This window comes from Homarus americanus, unplaced genomic scaffold (genome assembly GCF_018991925.1).
Source record: "Homarus americanus isolate GMGI-L3 unplaced genomic scaffold, GMGI_Hamer_2.0 scaffold74, whole genome shotgun sequence".
In the NCBI taxonomy this organism is placed as follows: Eukaryota; Metazoa; Arthropoda; class Malacostraca; order Decapoda; family Nephropidae; genus Homarus; species Homarus americanus.
The window spans coordinates 5,755,163-5,780,332 of NW_024716951.1; the positions used below are offsets into that span (position 1 = coordinate 5,755,163).

The 25,170-nt window shown below is 42.7% G+C and overlaps 1 protein-coding gene across 5 annotated transcripts in view; it reads right to left on the reverse strand.

Annotated features, from left to right (window-relative positions):
• Positions 1–24,719, reverse strand: part of LOC121858720 (cytochrome P450 4C1-like) — a 38,068-nt gene extending 13,349 nt beyond the window's left edge. The window contains exons 1-5 of one of the 5 annotated variants that reach the window (XM_042355333.1): positions 24,628–24,719; positions 24,099–24,250; positions 19,936–20,053; positions 18,118–18,199; positions 14,663–14,766 (exon numbers count right to left, since the gene is read on the reverse strand). In XM_042355333.1, the coding sequence (XP_042211267.1) occupies positions 14,663–14,766; positions 18,118–18,199; positions 19,936–20,049 (300 nt within the window). In that variant the 5' untranslated portion in view covers positions 20,050–20,053; positions 24,099–24,250; positions 24,628–24,719. Of the gene's footprint in view, positions 1–402; positions 519–5,326; positions 5,443–7,461; positions 7,572–14,662; positions 14,767–18,117; positions 18,200–19,935; positions 20,054–24,098; positions 24,251–24,627 lie in introns of all 5 variants that reach the window. The other 4 variants (XM_042355331.1, XM_042355330.1, XM_042355332.1 and 1 more) reach the window with 4 other exon arrangements.
• Between the last annotated feature and the right edge of the window lie 451 nt (positions 24,720–25,170).

The following is a 25,170-nucleotide window of genomic DNA, read 5'->3' on the forward strand; positions in this document are numbered from 1 at the left end:
ACATGAAAACACAAGAAAATTATGACAAATTCCTGCAATCTGATACATCAACCTATCAGGGAAAAATGTTGAGAAATAGATTCTGTCCTCGAAAAACCTGGGGGAGTCTACGGGTACTCTCAGAAACACATTTTAAGCAACATTGGTACTGTATTTCATATCAACAAATCTCATTTACTTTACTTTTTACTTTTATCCTCTTCACCAGTGATCGGCTTGAATGTTCTCCTCCAGTGCCCCTCAGACCAATCTTCCTCAAAAGCATGTGTATCAGTATGAAACACCAATGAATCAAAATTTAAATCATTACTGTATACAGTAATGTATAGGGACCAGAAGTACCAGTTTATAGCAAAATAACAAAGAACACATGACATAAAATTAGCATGGAAGGCAGTGTACCTCAACACTGGGTGCATGGTAGAATAAAAGGAAGGGACGCATCCCCAGCCAGGCCCGGACGAACTGCAGCTGCCAACCCCATATGTGAGTTAGCCCACACACCCGCTGGAACAACTCTAAAAGAGGAGAACAAAAGGAGCCAAACCTTTCTAACTTGGATTTTACTGTATTTAGAAACAGAGATGTACTACAGTACAGTATATGAACTAAGGCAGCCACACCCCACCCTCCTCATCTAACATACACAAGTTCTTCACAATGCCTGCAACCTATTGTGTATGTGTTAAACATAATTATTTTATATACTACTTATTACCACGTCTAAACTTGTACCAATGTTTAATTTGGGCTCTTAGGATAAGTGGTATGTACTTTGTTTTATGTACTAATATGTGATAATTTGTCATTACAGTACATTACTGTATAGCCTTTGGGACCATACTGTACATAAGTACAGTACTGTATGTATTGTACCTCTGATATGTAGGGTTTCTGGTTCCAAGGTTCATTACACTCATTAGTGTGTAAAGTTGTTTACATTTACCACACTGTCAATCCTTAAGGGATGTGAACAAAATATCACTGACCACCTCTTCACGTTCATGCATTTACAGTATATAGTCAGGTGTGTGTGTGTGTGTGTGTGTGTGCACACGCACACACACACACAGAAAAAAAAAATTATCCAAGAACTTATTGGGGTATGTCCATACTAGACAGCAAAGCTCATTAATATTCATTATTGACTAAGTTATCATGTGACATTACCAAAACCAGAAGTACATATGCACAGAGAACCATAAAGAAGCCACAATTCTCCAATATATATATATACAGTAGCCTGAAGATACAGTACTACAGTAATTACCATTCACATTGGTGAAATTGTCAGTTTATATTCATACAGGAGTACCTGCACTGTACTAAGGTTCATCAAAATCTGTTCCACTTGATCCTGATTGTTTGGGTTACTGCACAGCATTCACAACGTCAGATGTACACCAAAGACACATAGATGCCTCTCATTTTAAGGCTGAAGGAAAGGATGAATTAACCAGAGGAGATTTGTCTAATTGCATTGGTTGTAAACATGCAGAAAGTTCATGCCCCATGATGTTTACATTACTGAGTTGTAGTAGTGGTTACTTAACACCCATGAACAGTTAGTTAACAGTACAGTAAAACTTTCCATATTAGAATTTAGATTGTGATTTATAGTGTGCATCTTTGATTACTGAGGTAAGTCTCTGTTTCTTTTCATTTGACATATGTAAAAGATTTGTCTCGTCTTCCATGCAAATTTAAATAATCAGTTAAAGGAACTGCTCTACCTACATGTACAAAAGGTCTGTAGCAAATTATCCAGTACAGTACAGTCTTCATTTACGTGGTCAATATAACCCGTGGAGGTCCGCGTAAAACGAGAAACGCGTAAACGAAATAACAGAACATATGGGATTAATTGAAATAGAGACTGGGCCGACCCCCAAACTACCCTTTTTCCAACACAGTACATACGTTGTAGTAAAAATAACATCTTAATTTTATGATGGTATGCACACAATTAATATTAAAGAGAAATATCAATAATATTAGGTTTTTAACACTTACGTTAGTAGAAAAGATGGCTGGGCACACGGGGATGGGAGGTTGGTTCCGAGGCAGAGGGCAGATTATTGGCCCTCACCTGTATCAACTGTATCACTATCTACCACAGAGGCTTGCAGGGCCTCTTGTCAAACCCCTTAAAGTCCATATCCTCATTATCACTGACTTGGGCCAGCTGTGGTGGGTGGCGGGTGAAGAACTCGGTAATGTTTTGTTGACTGGGCGACCTCGTGCGCACCCTGCCCGTGCCACTTCCCACGTAAATGATGGAATGAACCGTGTAAATAAAAATTGTCGGTCTGGCAAGGTGCGACATAAATGACCAAACGAATAAACCAAATCCGCGTAAACCGAGACTATACTGTGGGTCAAGACGGGTCAAGACGCACCTGGCGCTGATCTAGCAGCAGCCACGTCAACTATTATGTTGGCCCATACCAACTACCTCCCCTGAACCCTCCACCCCACCAGAATATCAATACGTTCTTACCAGAAGTTACTATTTCATTTGGGAAAGGAATGGAACCAGTGTTGAATAGTGGTGAACAGTGCTTAAGTCAGTGAAAAACAACTCAACAGAAACAGCTGAGTCGTACCCAAGCTAACCTTCACACAGTGAGGTCCCAGGTACCCAGTGATAATTCCCCTGAGACTCCACAATGGGGAGGCCTGGTACCACACCTCACTCACTTGAGTAAGTGAGGTGGTGTCCCCATGATGTTACGACACCACATAGTGAATGAGTTGCTACAGCATCATGTGAGGTTCCTCATAACACCATCTGTGAGGGAATTACTACACCACATGATGCCCCGCATATCATCATCCGTGAGGGAATTACTACGCCATGTGATGGTCCTCATAACACCATCTGTGAGGGAATTATTACACCACATCAGGCCCCTCATACACCATCTGTGAGGGAATTACTACATCATCAGGCCCCTCATAACACCATCTGTGAGGGAATTACTACACCACGTCAAGCCCCTCATAACACTGTAGTGGATTTCTCCCCTACAAATGCTGTTTGTCGCTGAGTAGCCGACCCCGCGAATTCCCCAGTGGATGCCTTGTGGTCTAGGTCAACCAACGCCGCCTTATAAGACGGAGGTCAACTATTAAGCCACGCCTACCTCCGCTATATAAGACCTGACCTCGTGGTGACCTACCTCTCTCTTCTTCTAGCTACAGCCGCAGCAAGCTACACCTCCTCCTCCGCCGCTGCCTGGCAGCCCTTGCTCCCGCCGGCGAGCATGGCGACCCACAAGCTGTCCTCCTCTGAGCATCCTCACCAACCAGCTCTCTCTTTCTACCTACACCAACCAGCAAGCAACACCTCCTCCTCCTCCGCCGCTGCCTAGCGGCCCTCGTTCCCGCCGGCGAGCATGGCAACCCACAAGCTGTCCTTCTCTAAGCATCCTCACCAACCAGCTCTCTCTACATTACGCCTGTAACCACGCTGCCACTTCCCAGCACCAAGCTGCATTGTACATCCAACACAACATGTATACAGAGAGCACATTGTGAGTTTCCTTTCTCCATCCCATCCTGAGTGTGAACCCAAACCACCCGTACCCCACAAATGGTGACCCCCGGAGATTCGCACTCACACAGGATGGAGGAGAAACCGATCACGCTCCCAGTCTTCAAGCAACATGGAAGACTGGCTTATCCACACAGAGGCAGCTCTCATCGGCTCTACAGCTACTGTCTCTACACCGCAGGTTAGACATCCTAGAGCAGCACTGCTTCTCTAAGCAGACACCAGCTCCTCTTCCTGCCCCAAGCACCACGTCCTACCGACCCCAGCACACCCGTCCTGCCTCAGACGCCTCCCCTGGCCCAGCAGTACCCCCTGCCGCTCCTCCTGATGCAACCCCTGCTCCCGACGCGGCCCATGCGCCTGAGTGCGGACCAACACACCCCTCTTTTCTCCCTCAGGTACTCCCTGCTACTGTCCTGCACCCTGCTGCTGTCGTGGACCCAGCTGCTGTCACGAGCCCTCATCCGCTTCTGCTGACGCAGCCCCTGCTCCTGACCCAGGCCCACACACCCCAGCAGGTGCATCTGACGACTCTGTACCTGCCGTGAGGAAAACACAACATTCATCACCTCCACAACCCTCTTTCTCCCTCTCTTCTCCCACAGATCTTGTGTGTCTAGACAGTTGCCTCCACTAGCGGCCGGCTCATCCACGCCATCGCCGTTATGGCTCACATGTGGCATGCACCGCCCGTTCTGCCTCACATGTGCTATGCAACCCTGCAGACAACAAGTCTCCTACGCCGCCTGGAGGGAAGGGGGAGTATTGTAGTGGATTTCTCCCCTACAAACGCTGTTTGTCGCTGAGTAGCCGACCCCGCGAATTCCCCAGTGTATGCCTCGTGGTCTAGGTCAACCAGCGCCGCCTTACATGACGGAGGTCAACTATTAAGCCACACCTATCTCCGCTATATAAGACCTGACCTCGTGGTGACCTACCTCTCTCTTCTTCTAGCTACAGCCGCAGCAAGCTACACCTCCTCCTCCGCCGCTGCCTGGCAGCCCTCGCTCCCGCCGGTGAGCATGGCGACCCACAAGCTGTCCTCCTCTGAGCATCCTCACCAACCAGCTCTCTCTTTCTACCTACACCAACCAGCAAGCAACACCTCCTCCGCCTGCCTGGCGGCCCTCGCTCCCGCTGGCGAGCATGGCGACCCACAAGCTGTCCTTCTCTGAGCATCTTCACCAACCAGCTTTCTCTACATCACGCTTGTAACCACGCTGCCACTTCCCAGCACCAAGCTGCATTGTACATCCAATACAACATGTATACAGAGAGCACATTGTGAGTTTCCTTTCTCCATCCCATCCTGGGTGTGAACCCACACATAACGTACCCCACAACACCACCTGTGAGGGAACTACTACTCCACGTGATGCCCCTCATAACGCCATCTGTGAGGGAGTTACTACACTACGTGTCTGCTGTTCAACACCTCAGCTCACATGATCTACATGACCTCCGCTGTAAACATTAATTTGTATGTTCACTGTATGTTCCTTCACCTTTCTCTAATAAAGGCTTTTGTTAAACCACCAAAGTATGTAATAAGTCATTTATGTCTAATGTATATTTTCAGCCTTCGGGCTGCAGAACTTTTTCAAAAAACCGTTTATTATTATTATTATTATTGATAAGTGACTGACCACTTGTTGGTTTGAGTAAATTGATGATCAATCAAAAAATTTCGACCAAGTGCCAACACTCTATTCTTCATGGGTATGCTTATTATGCTAGGCACAACGTTAGGGGAGCCACTCTGTGCACTACCTCTACTGGCCTACACCGCAGCAACTGCACTATGGGGACAGGTCCTGCCCAAACTCGAAAGATAGAGGTGCGTAGACTCCACATATAACTTCCACCACATATCAGCTGGAAAATTTCTGGAATGAAAACAAAACAAGTGCATAAACGAATAGTCTAAAACAAAATAAATCCTTGAAAGATTTCAACTGACACAGCAATCATCACTTAATCCACCAGCACATCCCATTTCTAAAACCATCACCATCAAAATCACTAATACTGTAATTCAAACCTCCATCACCAAAATATATCACTTTGTTAATATAACTTGCATTATATTTAAGTCCTGATATCTATTTAAAAATATCCTGATATAAGCTGGCACCTTTCTTGTGGGCATTTTAATGTATATGTCCCTGGAATGAGTATAAATAAAACCTCTTTGTCTTTCAAACTGACTGATATCTATTGATTTCACTTCATATCTGAAATTTATCAAATGTTACATTTTTAATGTAATGTTGTATATGCAAGGGTTGAGGCATATACTGTACTGTACTGTACTGTACTGGTGACACACTATACAGTGCCCACCATGCTGAGATTTACTGCCTGAGTAACAAAAATCACTGGAGCAGGTTCAGGTACATTCAGGCGTGGCATACGTTATGTTCAGTGCATTTTAAATCTGAATGTTTAAATTACCATTTAGCAGTAGACAATGTAAAGCTTTCTTTAAAGCCGCACTCACGTCCATTCTTCATACATCGAGTATTATTTACATTATTAAGGATATGATATGGTTGTGTGTACGGTAACTCTTAAACCATCACACTTCTTTTTGTATATCAATTAGAGTAAAATAAAACGTGTTTACTTATTTTCTGCATTAACAGTTGATGCTTCAGTCAGAACCAGTTAATGAAGTCAAGCAACAGTTACCATACTGCTGGGAATAGCCAGAATGCCAGAATAAAATTAAAATGGAAGGAAATGTATTGAATATTTTACAATTCGACCAGAGTTCTCGTTTTATTGTAAATTTCGTCAAACATTTTCTTATTGTATAATTTACACGGCAATATACACTGTATATTACATATTGTTAAATATATATCTGATTAATAACATTTTATGTTCGTATATTTTGATTAGAGAAAGAATCTATACAGATAATACCACAATATTACAAACGCATGAAGTGACAAAGGGGGCGTGGTTTGGCGAATTCAAGAGTAAAGTTGCCAATTAGTGATTTCCTATGGGCCTGCGTGACGCTACCTGGAATCTACCTACCTTGCATTCAGGAGCTGGTGCATGCCCAGTACTTGCCAACAGTGCTTAACAGAGATGTGACCGATCGCCCAAGCGGCTAATGAGCCGATCAGTGGTGAAGAGGATAAAAGTAAAAAAGCATCCTGAATTGTACATTAGTTGCAATTGTAATCACTGTAATCCTGAAACCACCACATGTGTGATTTTGGTTCCTCTTGGTATCTATTTCATCTTTGACATTCTAATACATTTTAATTTCTTCATTTTCCTTACTTTTTTTTTAATTCTTGATCCTGATCTAGCATCCTATTTTTGTTTTGAGTTTCAAATTTAGATATAAGTTTAAACAAACCTTCATCATGCAAAGTAATATATTTAAAAATCTTTAATAGTTTTACACACACACACACACACATCATTATAGCTATGTGTAAAAGCATTCATCAACCAGTATGATATCTCTTTTATTAGCTTGTAATTACAGTACTGGATCAATGTGCACGACAGTCTGAATGAGTCAGGTTGTGCTGAGCATCAATGAGGACTGTAGTATGGAAGTCTAAAACTAATTCTTGGTCATTGTTTATAATCTACCAAGTCTATCCAAGGCATGAGGCTCAGTTGTACTCAAATTTAACATGATATTTTAACTTACACCTTGAGTTTTATTTAGTGTTATACAGTACTGTATTTTAATTGTACATTGGCCTTGTACATCAGCCCTTCACCATTTTTCACACACTACTGGAAATTCTGAGGTAGATCCCTGTTTTGTATACTATACTGTACAATTAACTGAAATAAAGCAGTAAACAAGGCAGTAGGCATAATTTGATGAAGGCATGTCAGGAAACAAGATATGAGCATATTATAAGCAATACCTCAGCATGGTGGCACTTGCTGATTATAATCATGGGATGAGTACCGAGCCACACCCTCCATAGCTCACCACGCATGATAGAGGTTCCTCCAATTACAGCCTGAAAAACCTCTAAAACAACTGTTACAATGACAGCCATCATAAATATTATCCTGCAGAAATGTCATTGTCAATACAGTACAGATCACAGAACAATAAAATGAATGGCATTTCTGACACACACTGCAAGCCCCTCTCATGTACAATTAAACTTCTTTCTCACTCACAAATCAGCTTATAGATTATGTAATTTTTCTTTCAGATAATGTAATATTGTATTGCATATAACCATGCTGAAAACCAAGTTGAAATTTATTTAAGTGCAACCTGACTAAGATGACCTTGGGAACTGAAGGATGGAGGCTCACGCATAAGTTGGACATGAGCACAGCGCAGTATTATTTCACTGTAGCTAAAATGCTAGTTACCTGTAGACTTGATAATATTGTTTTCTGTATATGCTACTATCTTTCAACTTATAAATATCATTAAATTATTATGAGTGTATGCAATATATATATATATATATAGGTACTCCGTTGTTTCCATTTTCCCGTGTGATTTTATGTGTGTGTATATATATATATATATATATATATATATATATATATATATATATATATATATATATATATATATATATATATATATATATATATACTGTGTGTATATATATATATATATATATATATATATATATATATATATATATATATATATATATATATATATATATATATATATATATATATATATATATATATATATATATATATATATATATATATATATATATACACACACAGTAGTACCCCGATTTACAAGGTCAATTGAACCCACAGGGTACCGCGGAAAGTGAAAACCGCGTAAAGTGAACAACAGAACATATGGGATTAATTCCAATAGAGACTGGGTCGACCCCCAAACTACCCTTTTTCCAACACAGTACATACGTTGTAGTAAAAATAACATCTTAATTTTATGATGGTATGCACACAATTAATATTTAAGAGAAATATCAATAATATTAGGTTTTTAACACTTACATTAGTAGAAAAGATGGCTCGGCACACGGGGATGGGAGGTTGGTTCCGAGGCAGAGGGCAGATTATTGGCCCTCACCTGTATCACTTGAATCAATTGTATCACTATCTACCACAGAGGCTTGCTGGGCCTCTTGTCAAACCCCTTAAAGTCCATATCCTCATTATCACTGACTTGGGCCAGCTGTGGTGGGTGGCGGGTGAAGAACTCGGCAATGTTTTGATGACTGGGTGACCTTGTGCGCATCCTGCCCGTGCCGCTTCCCGCATATATGAGTAGATGCACCGCGGAAAGTGAAAGTTCGGTTCTGGCGAGGCACCGCGTAAATGAGAAATCGCGGAAAGTGAAACCGCGTAAAGCTTTACGCGGTCCCACTTTACGCGTTTCCACGTTACCCTGCCGAAATCGGAATGCTCACTTTCCGCGGTGTGTGTACCCTTTTACGCGGAGAGCGGCGCGAGCAGGGTGCGCACAAGGTCGCCCAGTCATCAAAACATTACCGAGTTCTTCACCCGCCACCCACCACAGCCGGCCCAAGTCAGTGATAGTGATAATGATCGTGAGGATATGGACTTATATGGACTTTGAGGGGTTTGACAAAGAGGTCCTGCAAGCCTCTGTGGTGGATAGTGATACAATTGATACAAGTGATACAGGTGAGGGCCAATAATCTGCCCTCTGCCTCGGAACCAACCCCCCATCCCCGTGTGCCCGGCCATCTTTTCTACTAATGTAAGTGTTAAAAAACCTGATATTATTGATATTTCTCTTAATTATTAATTGTGTGTGCATACCATCATAAAATTAAGAAGTTATTTTTACTACAACGTAGGTATTGTGTCTGAAAAAGTGGAGTTTGGGGGTCGGGCCGGTCTCTATTTCAATTAATCCCATATGTTATGTTGTACACTTTACGCGGGCCGCCGTGGGTTGAATTAACCGCGTAAAGTGAGGATTCACTGTATATATATATATAGCAAATGATTTTGAGACCCCTGGCTTAAGGAGTTGCTAGCATTCCTACACCTAAGTACAGTACAATACAGTACAGTATATGCTTACCACCATTTAAGGAAATTCAGGTATTTTTATACCTTTGTCTCATCTTACTTTTCCTATTACCGGTACCTGTACTGGTATATCAGAGTGAGAATGTAAATGTTGGGAGGGTGAGGGTGCACACCTTCCTCCCTCTGGGGTGTAAGTGTCCCAAATGGGAGGGGTATGGTGTACCTTGTGCTTTACCCATTATCTTTCACTGCCCATCTCCTGGCCTAACCATTACTCATCACTGACCATTTCCTGCCCTTCCAACCACCCCTCACTGTTCAACTTCTTCCCTTTCATGCCAACCTCCTGCCCAACACACCACCCTTCACTGTTTATTTCTTGGCAGTTCACCTCCCTTTACTGTCCTGCCCACCACCCATCATTCCCTATATCTGATCCTGCTCACAACTCTTCACTTTCCACTTCTTGCCTCACTTTGGTTCAGGGGTGGTCTGAGAAATGGCAAATGAAATTCAACACCAGCAAGTGCAGCGTACTTAATATTGGAAGAACAAATACTTATAATGTATACGGCCTTAACAACATCAACCTAGAGAAGTCGATTTGTGAAAGAGACCTAGGGGTACTTGTAAGCCCGGACCTACGGCCTAGAAAACAGTGCGTTAATGTTCGAAATAAGGCAAACAGAGTATTGGGTTTTATATCTAGAAGTGTAAGTAACAAGAGTGCAGAGGTCTTGTTGCAACTATATCTTGCGCTAGTCAGGCCGCACCTCGATTATGCGGTTCAGTTCTGGTGCCCCTATTATAGAATGGATATAAATTCACTAGAGTCGGTGCAGCGAAGAATGACAAAAATGATTCCGGGACTTAGAAGCCTTCCATATCAGGATAGGTTAAAGAAACTTAACTTGCATTCCCTAGAAAGACGAAGAGTGCGGGGAGATATGATAGAAGTATTTAAGTGGGTGAAAGGAATCAATGAAGGGGATATAGATAAAGTTCTTATAATATCCAAGCAGGATAGGACTCGGAGCAACGGATTCAAGTTGGATAAGTTTAGGTTTAGGAGGGAGATAGGAAGAAACTGGTTCACAAATAGGGTGGTGGACGAGTGGAACAAGCTTAGCAACTTTGTAGTAAGTGCGGGAACTCTGGAAAGTTTCAAAAGGAGGCTAGATAGATTCATGGATGATAGAGAGTGGTAGTAACTCTCGACAGGAGCTGCCATGCACAGGCCAACCGGCCTATTGCAGACTCCTTATTTTCTTATGTTCAGTGACTATTTTTACTTATAGCATGAGAAAATTTCAAATACACAAGAGTCGATACTACAATCAAGGAGACCAATCCCATGTTCAGAATGCGGTGTTTATGACCAATTATAGACAATATTTCTCCCACCTTGGTGTTGACCAGTCTGCTCTCCAAATAACCAATGAATCTAAGAATTATTAATACAATAAACCAGTACTGCTACTGATTATGATTGACTTGACAAAATACGTAATGCATTCCATCTATGATCTTCTCAAGAAACTTGCAAGAGGGGAGTGGTTATCTATGCTAGGCAAGACCTTAGAGCCAGCCAGGCGAGGGTACAGGGAGAGGATGTTTTTGAAGAGTCCAAGTGGTGTAAAATTAAACTAAAGGGAAGGGAGGGGACTTACTTATTGTTGGGTGTATCTACAGATCCCCAAACTGTGGCCCACTAAATCAAAGGAACTTAAGAGCCTTAATAAACACCGCAGCGATGCTCAACCCTAGCCACCTCCTTATCATGGGGGACTTAAACTATAGTGACATCGACTGGAGAAACGAGTTCACCCCAAATGACTTGAATAACCCTGCTACTCTTTTTGTAGAAACTCTGAGAGATAATTTTCTGTTCCAACATGTTAGAGACCCGACACATTACAGAGGGGAGCAAACACCCAAGCCACTAGACCTCGTCATAACAAACGAGGAGGGTATGGTGGCCAAACTGGAACGCCTTGCCCCAGTTGGCACCAGTCACCATATAGTGTTGTCATTCAGATTTAACTGTTACCTAGTTCAAGATAAGGCCAGGACAAGGTGCAAATATTACAAGGGGAATTACAACGGGATGAGGGAAGAGATGAGGGGTATCCACTGGCCTGACTCATTAAGGCACAAGAACACAAAATATCATAACTAGTAAAGTGACCCATTTGATCGATAAATATATACCCAAGACCAAACCCAGTGCCTCTAGGAATATGAGGGGATCCCTACACATGAACCACGTGGCGGTTGACAAAATTAAGAAGAAAACCCAGAAATTCAAGACGTGGGTTGGGTCAAATGATGAGCAGGACAGGAGGATGTATGCAAGAGTCAGAAACCAAGCAAAGATAGAATGTAGAAGGGCTGAAAAGGAGTTCCAGAGGGTGGTTGCAAGTGAGGTCAAGTCAAACCCAAAGGCGTTTTACCGCTATGAAAAGTCAAAATTAAAAACGCGAGTAAGAGTATCAGACGTGAGGCTGTTGGATGGTAGTTACGCAGATTCTGACCAGGATAAAGCTGAGGCATTGAACAGCCTCTTTTCCTCGGTGTTCACAAGAGAGGATGCGATTAACCTTCCTGCGTTTGAGGACAGACTGTTCGACACAGCACTGACCTACATTGTGTTCACAGAAGAGGGTATTAGAAATAAACTGTCAAAGCTAAAGTTCATAAGAGTCCCGGCCCTGACATGGTGCATCCTAGAGTGCTAAAAGAGTTGTGCAACGAGCTTGCCGAGCCCCTGAAGATCCTGTTTTGTAAATGTCTGGATGAACAAATGGTCCCCAGTGAATGGAAAGTGGCTCATGTGAGTCCTATCTTCAAGAAGGGCGATCGTCATTCCACGGACAACTATAGACCGGTGAGCCTGACCAGCATAATATGTAAAGTACTTGAGAGTATTATCAGAGATGCCGCAATGGAACATCTAATACGTAACAACCTTGTAAAGGATTGCCAACCCGGTTTTATGCCTGGGAGCTCCTGCTTAACACAATTGCTCAAGGTATTGGATATTGGACCCATATTCTGGAACGGGGTGGTAATATTGACAATATTTACCTAGATTTTGCCAAGGCTTTCGACGGTGTACCCCACGAAAAGCTGAAAATCAAACGGGAAGGGTATGGAATTCGGGGAAATGTCATAGCGTGGATAGAAGACTTTCTACATGACAGCAAGCAGTGTGTGGTGATTAATGGCACGAAATCGTCATCCGTACCTGTCACAAGTGGGGTACCACAGGGCAGTGTATTGGGCCCGCTGTTGTTTGTTTGTTTCATAAATGACGTGCCTGACGTTGTACACTCCTCCATACAAATATTTGCCGATGAGGCCAAGTTATTTCGGGAAATCAAGAACCAAGCGGACTGTGAAGAACTGCAGAAGGACCTCTGTGGGCTCCAAGAATGGTCGAAGAAATGGCTGCTGAGATTCAATGTCACGAGGATAAACCTGGGGCGTACCAACGGTAAGGAGGCGTATCATATGTCCCAACGGGATGAAGAAACTGAACTATTTGAGTCTGTATGTGAGAAGGACCTGGGTGTGTATGTTGACAATGAGCTGAAGTTCTCGGGCCATTGCGAGAAGAAGGTAAATCAGGAAAATAAATTATTGGGTCTTATAAGAAGGTTGTTCAGATATCTAGACGGTCCGTCCCTTGAAACGATCTTCAAGAGTGAAGTGCTTCCTCATCTGGAGTACTGTCACCCCGTCTGGTGACTGTCAGTTGGTTGAAAATGTTCAAAGGAGGGCCACGAGACTAGTGCCTGCACTTCGGCACCTCAGCTACCCTGAGAGATTGCCTGAACTTGCCTAGCTTATACTACAGACGGGCAAGGGGCGACCTAATTGAGGTGTATAAGCATCTCAAGGGGCACTACTCAGTTGAGTGTTCTTACTTGGAACTGGCGGACGCACGCCCCACAAGGGCTCACAGCTCAAGATTGAAGAAGCTGCAAGTCCAGAAAACTGTGAGGGCAAACTTTTTCGGAGCGAGAGAGTTGTGAACTCTTGGAACAATCTACCAGAAAGTGTTGTGATGGCACCGAGTGTGAGCTCTTTCAAGATCAGACTTGGCCAACACTGGTGCAGGTTCAGGTACATTCAGGAGCCGGTGCATACCCAGTACTTACCAACAGTGTGTAACAGAGACGTGACCGATCACCCAAACGACTAACGAGACGATCAGTGGTGAAGAGGATAAAAATTTTAAAAAATTAATTAAGCTTGTTGATATACATATTAAGATGTAATAATAAGTAGTCACAATAGGAGCAGTGAGAGATAGTCTGGACAAACTGGGTTATCTGAATCACAACTTCAATTTGAACATTACAGTAGAGTACTGTACTGTATAAGCAAGATAATGTTTTGATGACGAGATGATGAACAGTGTGAATGTGTATTACAGTATTTAAAGCTGTAGAACCAATATATGATACAGTTACAGTATTAAGGAAAGCTTACACAATGTCTAGACAGAAAATAATGAGGAAGGACAGCAGTAGGAGTAAGTGCCGCCAGAACTAGTGTGACTGATGTAAATTTACAGCAGATGGGACACCTGGGTGATATTTTTTTATATACTGAACTGTATTTATTTAATCTTATGTTGCTGTGATGTCAAAAAACAACGATTCTTTATTACTGCAAAAATTAAAAAGTAATACAAGGGGCTCAAACATAATGATCCCACAGTAATACACAGGTGATGAACATTACCAAATGATCCACAAAATTTTTGTTTAAAGAAATTTTAGAAAAAGAAATTCAAACTGAATGCTAATGTAAACATAAACATGATGGTACCTTGTACAGTACTTCTATAAGACAAAGAATACTGTACATGGACATATACTGTATACAGTACTGTATCACAAAGCCAAACTGTACACTATCAAAAAAGATAAGACCTTTTATGGAATCAGTTGTCAGATGTAGAATGTTTGAAGTTAAGACACAATGTTTGGCACAATGACTGTAGGATGAACAATGAAGATTTTCTGTGTGTCCAAATTATATGTTACAACCAGGATGTGTAACACAAGACCAGAACCTCACTCTGTTGACAAATATTACCTCTGCACTCTTGGCCTCTGATACCAAAATATATGGCAATGGACCAATCCAGATCCTTGCAATGTTGCCGAAGTCACAATATTCACATACCAACAGGAAAAATTCTGTAAATTGCACAAAAGGTAATACAGTACTGTATATCCATTATGATAAAAAATAATCATCTTTAGTGGAAGCAGTGGTGAAAGGAATGCTGTACAGTACAAAATCTCACGGTGACAAACAATACAGTAGTTTATCACTAACGTCTCACAGTTATATGACCAACAGATTGTATATGTGTAACCTGTGGTATTTATGGTGTAGGGATCCAAACTGAGATACAGCTGTAGTCAGATAATTTGGTTGAGTAAATACTGTAAAGTACCAGTACATGTTATTCCTAACCTGTAGCTTATTGGGTCCTGTTCTTTTCTACCACAGCTTAGGAAAATAAATATTACATAGCAGGTAGTTACTGTATGAAGTTGGTGTGTTGTTTTCTGTGCATGTATCCTGAGCCTCATTACACACTGTTCTATTATAGCATTTAGTAAAAGTTAAAATATTTAAATACAAGAATAAAGTTGCAAATGAATAATGCAAACCAAATTATTTACTACAAGTGCCAAGGATATGTTGCAAGCATGAGTCAATTACATGGGTACAATAATGTAATCAACTGCAATTATGATTACTGTATTTCTTAAAAAAATCATGAATACTACTTTGATAACTTACTCATAAAGAAATTATTCTGTACACATTAACGTCAAAAACCATTGTAAGCGGGAAATTGAATTATTACTCATGTATGATAAGTTCACTATTTTTCCCAAGGTTGCAATTTTAATCATTCATATAGAAGTTTCATAGAAGCTATTCCACTAGTCCTGCTGGCTGCTGTAGATGGACCAGCATACTGTACTGGTATAATTCCAGTACTGACCAGCAATGTGACATGTATTGTGCCTATGTAATTCTTAAGAGATTTTACTAATAAAGTAGTTAACAACGTACCTATGAACATATTGAGCCATAAAAATATAGTATTTGAGTTATGAGAGGCAGTATTTTGAAGTACTGTACAGTACAGTACATTATTCATATATCTTTACAGTATGTCTTAACAGTAATATTTTATATAAAACAGTACAATAAATAATAATTCACACCCAGTACTCCAACAATTTTACTTACTTTTATCCTCTTCACCACTGATCGGCTCGTTAGCCGCTTGGGCGATCGGTCACGTCTCTGTTACTTTTCTTTTTCTTTGTCCTCTTCACCAAATGATCGGCTCGTTAGCCACTCGGGCACGTGGTACTCAAACACACATGGTACTCTAACACACTTTCACTTCTTCACACACTCTCCCCATCTCCCTCCTTACCCACATCCCTCTTCTAATCTTGTCAGTGGTGGTGACCCCAGTGTTCTGTGAAGTCTTGAACCTCAAAATTAGAGCCACTCAGCTTGTCGATTCCTTTGTAATGTTGATTCTGACTGACTGTGACTTATGAGGCTTAACTTAGTAACTGAAGATCCTGTTTTGTAAATGCCTGGATGAACAAATGGTCCCCAGTGAATGGAAAGTGGCTTATGTGAGTCCTATCTTCAAGAAGGGCCATCGGCACTCCACGAACAACTATGGACCGGTGAGCCTAACCAGCATAATATGTAAAGTACTTGAGAGTATTATCAGAGATGCCGCAATGGAACATCTAATACGTAACAACCTTGTAAAGGATTGCCAACCCGGTTTTATGCCGGGGCGCTCCTGCTTAACACAATTGCTCAAGGTATTAGATATTTGGACCCATATTCTGGAACAGGATAGTAATATCGACAATACAGGGTATTTATCTAGATTTTGCCAAGGCTTTCGACAGTGTACCCCATGAAAGGCTGAAAATCAAACTGGAAGGGTACGGAATTCGGGGAAATGTCCTAGCATGGATAGAAGACTTTCTACATGACCCCAAGCAGTGTGTGGTGATTAATGGCACGAAATCGTCATCCGTACCTGTCACAAGTAGGGTACCACAGGGCAGTGTATTGGGACCGCTGTTGTTTGTTTGTTTAATAAATGACATGCCTGACGTTGTGCACTCCTCCATACAAATGTTTGCCAATTACGCTAAGTTATGTCGGGAAATTAAGAACCAAGCTGATTGTGAAGAGCTGCAGAAGGACCTCTGTGGACTCCAGGAATGGTCGAAGGAATGGCTGCTGAGAATCAATGTCACTAAGTGTAAGAGAATGCACCTTGGGCGTACCAACGGTAAGGAGGCGTATCGTATGTCCCAATGGGATGAAGAAACTGCACTAGTTGAGACTGAATGTGAGAAGGACCTAGGTGTGTATGTTGACAATAAGCTGAATTTCTCGGGCCATTGCGAGAAGAAGGTAAACCAGGCAAATAAATTATTGGGTCTTATAAAAAGGTTGTTCAGATATCTAGAAGGTCCGTCACCTCGTAACGATCTTCAAGAGTGAAGTGCTTCCTCATCTGGAGTACTGTCACCCCGTCTGGTCCCCGAGATATGCTAGGGACTGTCAGTTGGTTGAAAATGTTCAAAGGAGAGCCACCAGACTGGTGCCTGCAATTCGGCACCTCAGCTACCCTGAGAGATTGGAGCGCCTGAACTTGTCTAGCTTATATTACAGACGGGCAAGGGGTGACCTAGTTGAGGTGTATAAGCATCTCAGGGGGCACTACTGGGGCGAGTGTCCTTACTTGGAGCTGGCGGACGCTCGCCCCACAAGGGGTCACAGCTCAAGATTGAAGAATCCGCAAGTCCAGAAAACTGTGAGGGCAAACTTTTTCGGAGTGAGGATTGTAAACTCTTGGAACAATCTACCAGAGAGTGTTGTGACGGCACCGAGTGCGAGCTCTCTCAAGACAAGACTTGGCCAACACTGGAGCAGGTTCAGGTACATTAAGGAGCCGGTGCATGCCCAGTATTTGCCAACAGTGCGTGACAGAGACATGACCAATCGCCCGGGCGGCTAGCGAGCCGATCTTTTGGTAAGAGGTTAAATGAAAAGGAAAAGTAATGAGTGACGTGACCGATCGCCCAAGCGGCTAACGAGCCGATCAGTGGTGAAGAGGATAAAAGTAAGTAAAAGTAAAAAGTATATTATATCTGCACCTGAGTGATAGGTTATTAATCCTGATACACAGTTGGCAAGTGGTCCAACTAAGTACAGTAATATACCAGTCGTGAGGAATGTGTTGCATTTGCATACTAAATATACTGTGATGGGAATAGACATACTATACTGTATTGTATTTTAACTAGTGTAATCAATTACAATTTAACCTACATCTGCATTCATTTATCCCTTATTTTGTTAAAACTGTGTAACGAATTTAGAATTATAAACTTCATTGCACTATACAGTACAAGAGTACAGAGGGAAGGAGGCAGTGTGTCAGGAGGGAAGGTTTAACATCACTAGACTTGACTTACCTCGAGGCTCCACGTTTACATCTAATGCATTCCCAAGAATTGGCAGACCCTTGGGTCCTGGGATCTGTTCTATAAGCCAAATCTGTTCAGTGAGAAATGCATCATGAAACTTAAGACAGTTTCAATGTAATGTATCAATTTTTTGCTTCTTAAATTTTTTTAATGTACCAGTACTGTAATACAGGACAGTTTAGTCCAGGTATTTTCAATTTAGTGTAAAGCAAAATAATAACACAGAAATTACAATGAAAAAATTAAATAAAAATTCTACACAGCATTATCAAAAAAATTACATGTTTAATTGAATCACATGAACATTAGCCTCCCAACTTAGTTCACCTGATAATTAAACACCCTAATGTTACCTGAGGGGTTGGGTTGGGTTGGGTTGGGTGGGGTTAGGTTGGGTTAGATTAAGTAGTTAATCTTAACCCCTTGAATACGGTGACACCCTGAATATAATTGTCACTGTACTCAAGGGAACAGGTCATCTCATTCAAAGTGTTAAGTTATAATCTAGGGGTTAGTTAAAAAATCTTGGGGGTGAAACTTCAGGTGATTTATTTGCTTGTCACCTTAAGCAGATATGAAAAGAAAAACATGAGCACAAAGTTGGATATCAAAATGAAATCTAAATTACAATGGTACATTACCTAAACAAAATGCACTCTCCTCTCCCCAACTTAAACGATATAAACCTATAGTAGGTGCAGAGTTGTTTAAAGTTAAATTGATACTGTTATTTAGAATAATTGTGAAGAAGACATTTACAGACAGTCCAGTGGTCCACAATCTGCGGACTTAAAACTCAGTGTAAACCCAAATTTTAACTACAGTAGAAATGACTTTTTAAAACATATACACCCAGATTCCAAAAAAGAGTATCGTGCCAACTCAGAAAACCCTTAATACGGTAAATCTAAAATCGGTATTATTGCGTTTACACACCGTTCATTCCTACCACTAATCTATTATCATATTCGAATAAGACGTCTTATTATAAGATAATTTTCATCTATTAAATTACCGGCGGAAATGTATGATAACGGAGATAGCTTTTCCAAAAAAATTTCTATTTTCTTCCATTAACCTCCCGCCATTATCGTCTGCCTCTCACCCAACACTGCTTGTCTCTCGTGTCTGCTTCATAAATTATGACACACATGTGTACCCGTACACGTCACGCAGCCAATCAAAAGCGTTTTTGCTTTTGGAACCAATTAAAATTATTTTGGGTTTAATTCAGAGTAAATTTGGCCCAATCAAAATCGAGTTTTATTTTGGGTCTCTCATATTTTGAAATTCAAGTTCAGTTCCGACCATGGAAGTCTGCGATAGGTGTCACTTAAAGTATATGGAGCTGATTGCGAGTTTTTGGAAAAAAAACGTAGAAACTATAGCATTTTTTCGATCGCATGGTGTTCTTCCAACCTCAGTAAAGTGTACTAGGAGCAAGACTGAATGTAAATATCGCAAAGATCAACATATGTGGCATTGTGTAAGAATCCCAGAGTGCAACGACGAACAAGAACCAGGCCAATAAGGTAAGAAATAGGTGATTCCATCATATGGTGAGAGTCAGGTTAGGCTAGGTTTTTGTTTTCTAGTGTTTTTTGTGTATTTTTTAGTCGCTTAGCCACTTTTTCGGAAAACGTCAAACGAAAAAAAATCGCTAAAAAAAACCGGGCTAATTTCCGCCAAAAATGAAGGTCATATTCGGTCTAAACACACACAAATACACGAGAAAAATATATTTTTTACTTGCTAAAAGTGAGCGGTGTGACAAAGCAAATTTACCCTAAAATCACCACAACATACCTTTTGTTGCCTCTTAAAAAGCCATACTAGTGTGATGGCCACAATGGCAGAGAAAGCAACGTAGGTAAACACTCTGGGCACCCACAACAGGAAATCATCCCTCAGCCAAGCCATAGTGCTGTAGGATAAAGAAAGGAAAAAAAATATTTAAGTAAAATAATGGTACTGCACAATGTGGTAAATGAATTTAGCTTTCACAAGAGAGTTCATAATTGAAGTTCCTGAGGTTAATTATTATGCATTACTGCACTTCAAAGGCTAAGGTACAATTGTAGTGGATTCCTCCCCTACAAGCGCCATTTGTAGCTGAGTAGCCGAACCTTCTCAAATTCCCCAGCCTACGCCTCCAGTGCCGCCTGACGGAGCGGGGGTCAACTATCAACCCACACCTACCCCCACCTTATAAGACCTGACACCGCTGTGACCAGCCTCTTTCTACCCACGGCCACCAGCAAGCAACACCATCTCCTCCGCTCCAGCCTGCAGGCTCCCGCTCCCGCCGGCGACCATGGCGTCCCTCAAGCTGCGTGTCCTCAGTCTGGGCACCCTCACCAACCAGCTCTCTCTACTCAACGCTTGCTACCATGCTGCCTATCCAGCAACAAGCTGCATTGTACATCCAATACAATATGTATACAGTGAGCACATTGTGAGTTTCCTTTCTCCATCTCAACCTGAGTGTGAACCAATATCTCATAACACCACAATTGGTGACCCCCAGAGATTCGCACTCACACAGGATGGAGGAGAAACTGATCACTCTCCCAGTCTTCAAGCAACATGGGAGACTGGCTTATCCACGCAGGGGCAGCTCTCATCGGCTCTACAACTACTGTCTCTACACCGCAGGTTAGATACCCTAGAGCAGCTCTGCTACTCTAAGCAGACAGCCGCTCCTCTTCTTGCCCCAAGCACCACGTCCTACCGACCCCAACACACCCGTCCTGCCTCAGACGCCGCCCCCAGCCCAGCAGTACCACCTGCCGCTCCTGACGCAGACCCACACACCACCTCTTTTCTCCCTCAGGTACCCCCTGCTGCTGTCGTGGACCCTGCTGCTGTCATGGACCCTCTTCCTGCTGACGCAGCCCCTGCTCCTGACCCACGCCCACACACCCCAGCAGGCGCATCTGAGGACTCTGTACCTGTCGCGAGTAAAGCACAACATTCATCGCCTCCACAACCCTCCTTCTCTCTCTTTTCTCCCACAGATCTCGTGTATCTAGACAGAGTTGCCCCCCCCCTAGCGGCCGGCTCATCTACGCCCTCGCCGTTATGTCCCACATGTGGCATGCACAGCCTGTTTTGCCTCACATGTGGCACGCAACTCTGCCAACCTCCAGCCTCCCACCGCGCCCGGAGGGGAAGGGGAGTATTGTAGTAGATTCCTCCCCTACAAGCACTGAACCTTCTCGAATTCCCCAGCCTACGCCTCCAGCGCCGCCCACGGAGCAGGGGTCAACTATCTACCCACGCCTCCCCCCGCCTTATAAGGCCTGACACCGCTGTGACCAGCCTCTCTTTCTACACAGTGCCACCAGCAAGCAACACCTCCTCCGCGCCAGCCGGGTGGCTGCCGCTCCCGCCAGCGACCTTGGCGTCCCTCAAGCCGCGTGCCCATGTGGGGTACGTTATGTTTGTTTGGACTCAGGATGGAGATGGAGATGGAGACAGGAAACTCACAATGTGCTCTCTGTATACATGTTGTATTGGATGTACAATGCAGCTTGGTGCTGGGAAGGGAGCATGGTTACAAGCGTTGAGTAGAGAGAGCTGGTTGGTGAGGGTGCTCAGAGGAGGACAGCTTGTAGGTCGCCATGCTCGCCGGCGGGAGCAAGGGCCGCCAGGCAGCGACGGAGGAGGTGGTGTTGCTTGATGCGGCTGTAGCTAGAAGAAGAGAGGTAGGTCACCACGAGGTCAGGTCTTATATAGCGGAGGTAGGCGTGGCTTAATAGTTGACCTCCGTCATGTAAGGCGGCGCTGGTTGACCTAGACCACGAGGCATACACCGGGGAATTCGCGGGGTCGGCTACTCAGCGACAAACACTTATTACCATGTTACCTACCCAGCACCAAGCTGCATTGTACATCCAATACAATATGTATACAGTGAGCACATTGTGAGTTTCCTTTCTCCATCCCATCCTGAGTGTGAACCAATATCACCATAACCCCACCACCCCCGGCTACCTGTACCCCACCGACATGTCGACGCACACACCATCACAATTACACTAAAAGGTGTGTCCCTCAATGTTGTCAATGCCTATGTTCCTCCCTCCACCCCTACTGTACCTGCCCCACCACACCATATCACCTCCACCCCCACTGTACTTTGCCACGCCTAGTACATTGGCAACCCTGGGCCTGGCCGCACTGTTTGTAAACTTTGTGGTCAACAGACTCTCACATCCTCTTTCACCACATCCTCATTTGCCCTATGACCTCCCCCTACAGGGGTGGCACCTCTTCCCTCCCTGACCAGATATCCCTCCTCCTAGTGACAGGCCTGGCACTTGACATTATTAGGGACCTGCCACACTTTGCCATAAACAGATAAATTGTACCGAAAATTCCCCCCCCCCCACACTCATCATTGTCACTTTATGTAACTTGCTGACAAAACCCATGACCCTTCAGGCCTTTTACGCCCTTAATGCATGAGTCATAAAGGCAAGCATGAACTCCGCATGCTTCCCAGTTGGGCACTGTAAACGCTTCTGCGCTTCACCTTGCACAGGATGTAAGGGGGTGCCCAATAAACTAGCCCCCTCATGGGGGTCCGACTAATTACCCAAATGTAGCCGCAATGAAGTCAAATGATGGTCCTACATAAATAAATCGGACTGCCAATCACTTCTCGACTAGTATTTGGTGTCACGAAGTCACAAAAAATTGGTAAACTTAATCTAATCTGAGTTAATAGATCAAGTGCATGTACCTAACCTAACCTAATCTAACCTAACCTAACACAACTCAGATTAAATTAAGTTTACCAATTTTTTGTGACTTTATGACACCAAATAATAATCGAGAAGTGATTCACAGCCCGATTTATTTATGTCGGACCATCATTTGACTTCATTGCGACTACATTTGGGTACATTTGGGGAATTACTCACTCCCTCGGTACAAGCACGCAATCTATTAACTCAGTTTAAAGTAAGTTTTCCAATTTTTTGTGACTTTGTGACACCAAATACTAGTCGAGAAGTGGTTGGCAGTCCGATTTATTCATGTGGGACCATTATTTGACTTCATTGCGGCTACATTTGGGTAATTAGTCGGACCGCCCTTGTGGGCAATCTGTAAAATCTGGCATCCTCACCAACCAGCTCTCTCTACATCACGCTTTTAACCATGCTGCCTTCCCAGCACCAAGCTGCATTGTACATCCAATACAACATGTATACAGAGAGCACATTGTGAGTTTCCTTTCTCCATCCCATCCTGAGTGTGAACCAATATCTCATAACCCCACACAATACTTCGTTTTATTATATTATTTGTCTTTAACGGTGATATTGGTAAAGAATAAGACTTCGATTAGTGTTATAAAGAAAAGCAGAGACCTGTCCAAGACTAATATGACGTAATAAGCATACAGTATTTTTATGCATTGGCAACTCCGATTATATAATTTTATCAGGCGCTCCACTCGGGGAAGTTGAAATGCCGAAGGGCAGGGACCAGTAATCTTTTTGTTAATTGCATTCATAAAAGCCAATGAAACACAATACACAGTACAACAGTTGCACTTATGCTTCAGCAGTAAACGTAATTATTTAAGATTCTGGCATTTTTGCATTAACATCATCGCAGAACTGTTCACATTAAGAAAAATAAACTAATAAAACTAAACATTCATCAATCTCAGCTCTTCTTTTTCACAAATGCACATCTCTGTGACAAACGTCGTTACCAATTGAAATAGAAAATTAACGGTTATTTATTAAGCAACTACATTTATATTACAGTAGAAGTCGTCCTCAACAAAATATAGTACCGTAATTGGATCTCCAATTGCCTAACCTGTGGCGTCACCTACTCTTATACTTTCTTGTCATATATCAATGAAGCTTAGAATCTATACACACACACAGCGCTGAATCCACACACTAGCTGGAGCAAGGAAGACTATCAAATGAGGTAAGCACACTCACTGGTTAAGTTGCTGAGAGCCAACCCGTGTCTGGAGTCTCCCCTCACTAGTGAAGTTGTCCACAGGATGAGTGGTGGTGTGGTGACTGAGCGTGGCTGCCAGACGACTCCCCTACAAGGCTGACTGGATTTCCGAACACGCTGATTGGTTCAGCTGCTCGCGTTGTGATTGGTTGCGAGAACATTATGTAATATTACTATTTTCTATAATATAATGTGTGGTGAGGGGTAACGAAGATCCCAGATACAGTGATTATATGAGAGTAGTCTTCATACTCAGTGAATTTCATTGTTCCTGTCATTAGTTTTATAAATTTCTGAATAATAAACACTGCATTATACACCATTCAGAGTGTTATATGAGATTACATTAGATTCGTATTTTATCAATTGTAATTTGTATTACTTTTCGATAATACTGAATAAAAAAATAACCAAAACATTCCAACAATTTTATTTTGACACTACATAAAAAATACAAATACATTAACATTTAGAAGTATAACTAAGCACAAGAAATATATACATTACCTTATTTTACACATTGTAACATGGTATTGTAGTGGATTTCTCCCCTACAACCGCTGTTTGTCGCTGAGTAGCCGACCCCGCGAATTCCCCAGTGTATGCCTCGTGGTCTAGGTCAACCAGCGCCGCCATACATCACGGAGGTCAACTATCTACCCACGCCTACCTCCGCTATAAAAGACCTGACCTCGTGGTGACCTCTCTCTTCTTATAGCTACAGCCGCAGCCAGCAACACCTCCTCCGCCTGCCTGGCGGTCCTCTCTCCCGCTGGAGAGCATGGCGACCCACAAGCTGTCCTCCTCTGAGCACCCTCACCAACCAGCTCTCTCTACATCACGCTTGTAACCATGCTGCCTACCCAGCACCAAGCTGCATTGTACATCCAATACAACATGTATACAGAGAGCACATTGTGAGTTTCCTTTCTCCATTCCATCCTGAGTGTGAACCAAACAACCTGAACCCCGGAATTTAACCCCACACCGTGACGTCACTGTTCCGACTGTCGGTAAATTACCGACTTAAGGAAATATGCTTTTTCATGG